This window comes from Etheostoma spectabile, unplaced genomic scaffold, assembly GCF_008692095.1.
Source record: "Etheostoma spectabile isolate EspeVRDwgs_2016 unplaced genomic scaffold, UIUC_Espe_1.0 scaffold498, whole genome shotgun sequence".
In the NCBI taxonomy this organism is placed as follows: Eukaryota; Metazoa; Chordata; class Actinopteri; order Perciformes; family Percidae; genus Etheostoma; species Etheostoma spectabile.
In genome coordinates, this window is record NW_022605619.1 from 239,597 (window position 1) to 244,933 (window position 5,337).

Consider the following 5,337-nt stretch of genomic DNA (forward strand, 5'->3'; position numbering starts at 1 on the left):
GTGTGTGTGTGTCTGTGTCTCTCGCTCTCTCTCAGTACACGTGCGCCTGCTCTACCACTGACCCAACCCGGCCACTAGATGATATTAATATGAGTTATTTTCCTATCCAGGTGAACACGTATATCGAAGACTGCATCGCCCAGAAGGACCCGCTGATCAAGATCCTGCGTCTGGTGAGCATGCAGTCGGTCTGCAACAACGGCCTCAAGCAGAAGGTGTTCGACTACTACAAGAGGGAGATCCTCCAGGTAAGAGACTTCAGATAACAGTTTAGGGAACCACTAATGTCTATATAAAAGAGACTTCAGATTCAGTACTAGGACCCTAAGGTCTATATAAAAGAGACTCCAATACAGTATTAGGGACCCTAAGGTCTATATAAAGGACTTCAATACAGTATAGGGGACCCTAAGTCATATAAAGAGACTTCAGATCAGTATTAGGGACCACTAAGGTCTGATAAAGAACTTCAGATACAGTATTAGGGACCACTAAGGTCTATATAAAGAGACTTCAGATACAGTATTAGGGACCACTAAGGTCTATATTAAGAGACTTCAGTACAGTATAGGGGACCACTAAGGTCTATATAAAGAGACTCAGATATACAGTATTAGGGACCCTAAGGTCTATATAAAAGAACTTCAATACAGATTAGGGACCACAAGGTCTATATAAAGAACTTCAGATACAGTATTGGGACCACTAAGGTCTATATAAGAGACTTCAGATACAGTATTAGGGGACCCTAAGGTCTATATAAAGAGACTTCAGATACAGTATTAGGGGACCACTAAGGTCTTAGTTGTGGACAACACGAGACATTGAGGACATTTTAGAGACCAACCGATTTAATCCAATAAATAATGTGCAGATTAATCCATGATGCAATGAATGAGTAGTGTTATTAATGAAACATAATGTTGCTGATTAAGTGTGTGTGTGTGGTGTGGTGTGTGTGTGTGTGTGTGTGTGGTGTGTGTGTGTGTGTGTGTGTGTGTGTGTGTGGTGTGTGTGTGTGTGTTGTGTGTGTGTGTGTGTGTGTGGTGTGTTGTGTTCAGACTTATGGTTTTGATCACATCCTGACGCTCAACAACCTGGAGAAGGCGGGGCTCCTGAAGCTGCAGGGCAACTCCAGGAACAACTACCCCACCATCAGAAAAACACTCAAACTGTGGATGGAGGACGCCAACGAACAGGTCAGACCGCCACCACATGATGGAGGGAGCCTGTGATGGAGGGGGAGGGGGGGTATGGATGGTGGGAGAGGGAAATGGAGGGAGGGAGAGAGAGGGAGGGGGAGGAGGTATGTATGGAGGAAGAGAAAGGGAGAGGGGTATGGATGGAGGGAGGGAGAGAGAGGAAGAGAGGCTGTGATGATGTGCTTTGGTCCTGATTCGTTACAGGAAATTTAAAAAAGGGGAATCACAAAAATCCCACTAGATGTATGGATGGAGGGGTGAGAGAAAGAGAGGGAGGGAGGGATGGAGGGGAGGGAGGGATGGAGGGAGGGAAGGAAGGAAGGAGGGCTGGGACAATGTGCTTCGGTCACAATTTGTTACAGGAAAGATTTAATGGAGATTCACAAAAATCACTAGTTATGGATGGATGAGAGGGAGGGAGGGAGGAAGGGAAGGAGGGAGGGAGGGAGGGAGGGAAGAAGGGAGGAAGGGAAGGAGGAAAGAAGGCAGGGTATAAAGGGAGGTGGGGGACGATGCTTTTTTCCTGATTTGATTCTTTCCCGATCCGTGGGTGCTGCCGTGGATTTGTAAAGTGATTTTCATTGATGTAGAAAGCGATTATAGCGATTTGATAGTAATAGTATTATTAGTTAGCTAATTATGAATTTAGTAAATTTTGGGGATTTTCTATGACAAAATCAATCACCCAATCATTATTTATAAAGCACCTTTCAAACATGACAAATTAAATCCAATGCAATTCAAATAAACACAAAAATAAAATAAAAAACTAGAACGGAAGACACATACAGAATGTGAATCGGTGTGCTGGCCCTTTAAGAGAGGACCTTTTGACTTCTGATGTTTTTTTGGGGGGCTTTTCCACCTTTTAATTTTGACAGGACAGCTAGGTGAGAAAGGGGGGAGAGAGGGGGAAGACATGCAGGAAACCCCCACAGGGCGGACTCGAACCCTGGACCTCGAAACCCTTAAAGCACATGCGCCCGCTCCACCCACCGAACCAACCCGGCCACCTTTGACCCCTGACTGTCTCTTTCCTCAGAGTCCGAACGACATCTCGTACGTGTTCAGCGGCTACGCCCCGCTGAGCGTGCGGCTGACCCAGGTCCTGGCCCGACCCGGGTGGAGGAGCATCGAGGAGGTGCTGAAGATGCTCCCGGGACCACACTTCGAGGAGCGGCAGCAGCTGCCCGCCGGGCTGCACAAGAAACGTAAGAACACAAAAAAAACTACAAAAACCAGAAGCCCACATGGCTCAAATCTGACCCATTTTCAAAAGGTTTCTAAATCAGAAATTTTGGGTTTCCTTCAACCCAATTGTAAAAAAAATATCGTGGATGATTCCATACAACGCTTTTCACGAGTTAAATAACTGATCAGTTCACTGTTTTCATTGACTTTGTGTGTTTTATTTAATTTATTGCATTTAAGAAAAGAAAAAGATACAAGAACACTGAAAAAAGTGATAGAAATGTACAGAAAAAAACAACAAAAACGTCCAAAAAAACGCAGAAATAATCGACACAGACATTGTAAAAAGTCAGACAGAACTTCGGGAAAAGTTTTTAAAAAAGTCAAAAAAATGACAAAAAAATGTCGGAGACAGCTTCCAAAACTTAAAAAAAAAAAAAAAAAAAATGTCCAAAAAAAAAGTGTCTTACGGAGGTTTTAACTTAAACATCCTGGCGTCTTCAGTTCAAATTGGACCGTTTCCAAAAAGTTTCTAAATCAGAAATTTGGGCTTCCTTCACCCAAATTTTATAGAAAAATAGAAAATGTCAAAAGGTGACAACTAATGTCGGAGAAAGCTTCAAAAACGTCAAAAAAAAAGACTTTCCAAAAAACCAACGTGGATGTTTTACGTACGACGCTCCTCACGAGTTAAATAACTGATCAGTTCACTGTTTCTGTTGAATTTTTACTGCATTTTAACAACAACAAAAAGATTGAAGAACACTGATAAAAGTGACAGAAATGTGGAGAAAAATCAACAAAATTGTCCAAAAAGCGCATCTTCTGTTATGGTTTCTAATGAGACAACTTTATTATTTCACGGATTTCAGTAATTTCAGGTTAAATCTGAGCATGCACAACTCACATCGGGGGGGGGGGGGGGGGGGGGGGGGGGGGGGGGGCTGTAGTGTTCGGCCATTTTAAACAATAGATGCGTGTTGGGCCTCTGCTGCTGCTTGTTAACGGGACTAAAGCTAACGAGCTCCTGCCCCGGGCAGATAAGACTCGTCTTTGTTCCCGTGACGTCAGACGCGGCCGGCAGCAGGTAGATGGCACAGAGCCGACGACGCCACGGAGCCTCCGTCAGCATCTGGGTCAACGAGGAAGAGATAAGGATGTTGACTGGTGCTTCCCTACATCTTTCCCTCCATCTTTCCTCCATCTTCCCTCCATCTTTCCCTCCATCATCCCTCCATCTTTCCCTCCATCTTTCCTCTTCCTCTCTCTTTCCTCCATCCTCCCTCCATCTTTCCTCACTCTCTCCATTCTCATTCCCTCCATCGTCCCTCCATCGCCCTCCATCTTCCTCTTCTTTCTTCCTCCATTTTTCCTTCCATCCTTCCTCCATCTTCCTCATCTTCCCTCCTCTTTCCTCCATCTTCTTCCATCTTTCACTCCATTTCCCTGATTTCCCTCCATCTCTCCATCCTCCCTCCATCGTCCATCTTTCCTCCATCTCCTTTCCTCCATCTTCCCTCCATCTTCCGCTCTTCCTCCATATTCCCTCCATCTTCCTCAATCTTCCCTCAATCTTCCCTCAATCTTCCCTCCATCTTCCCTCCATCTTCCCTCCATCTTTCCTCCATCTTCCTTCCATCTTTCCTCCATCTTCCTTCCATCTTTCCCTCATCTTCCCTCCATCTTTCCTCCATCTCTCCCTCCATCTTTCCCTCCATCTTCCCTCCATCCTCCCTCCATCTTCCCTCCATCTTCCCTCCATCTCTCCCTCCATCTTTCCTTCCATCTGTGCAACGAGATTTACAGTGTCAACCCAAAATATAAAAATATAGAATGTAAAAATGTAAAAATATAAAAAATGTAAAATGTGAACGTTTTAATCTCTGTGTAAGATCCACTCCTTCGGTGCCCCAGTGGCCGTTGGACGTTGAGTTTTAAGTTTGTTTTGTTCAATCCGAAGACAATTTGCCACTACATATTTATATAATGTGATAATGAATTTAATTAGACACTCATTTTAATTAGGACGGCGAGTTTGAGCATCACACACTTGACTTGTTTCTACATGCCTGCGTTGGATTGGATTTTTTAAAGGTGATAATAGAGGACTGTAATCTAAGGGGAGGGCGACGGCTTAATTAGTGTTTTCACTTTTCCAAATGTGGAGCTCTTGCAGAAGGGACTGGGTCTTTTATATTCAGTTGTGTTTTGTTAAAGTGAATCATGGCCTCAGACAGATGTTCAGCATCAGTTGGAAACAAGCTGTAATGTAACGGTACAAGACAGATGTTCAGCATCACTTTTAGGGTTGTCTAATCCACGACAATAAGCATCAGCAGACATATCCACCAGACTCCAGTAAATAATCACTACTTAGCATGTATAGAGCAGCATATCTCCACCAGACTCCATGTAAATAATCACTACTTTTAGCATGTATAGAGCAGCATATCTCCACCAGAATCCATGTAAATAACACTAATTTAGCATGTATGAGCAGCATATCTCCACCCGACTCCCAGTAAATAATCACTACTTTTAGCAATTAGAGCAGCACATATCTCCACCAGACTCCATGGAAATAATCACTACTTTTAGCATGTATAGAGCAGAATATCTCCACCAGACTCCAGTAAATATCACTACTTTTAGCATGTTTAGAGCAGCATATCTCCACCAGACCCAGTAAATAATCAACTACGTTTAGCATGTACAGCAGCATATCTCCACCAGACTCCATGTAAAAATCACTACTTTTAGCATGTATAGAGCAGCATATCTCCACCAGACTCCATGTAAATAATCACTACTTTTAGCATGTACAGAGCAGCATATCTCCATTTTGATTGTTGGAACAGTGGAAAGATGAACCAAGAAGGCTTTTGGTAGTTTTATTTAGTTCCTGTCCTTTTGAATGAAGTGGGTTTTACGATGATAAAAGTAG

At 43.4% G+C, this 5,337-nt stretch overlaps 1 protein-coding gene across 1 annotated transcript in view; it reads left to right on the forward strand.

The window, feature by feature from the left end:
• vps33a (VPS33A core subunit of CORVET and HOPS complexes) overlaps positions 1–5,337 on the forward strand; it is a gene marked incomplete in the record, with an annotated part of 15,911 nt that overhangs the window by 10,043 nt on the left and 531 nt on the right. The window contains 3 exon segments of the mRNA XM_032511857.1: positions 111–248; positions 1,062–1,199; positions 2,245–2,413. Of these exon segments, the coding sequence (XP_032367748.1) occupies positions 111–248; positions 1,062–1,199; positions 2,245–2,413 (445 nt within the window).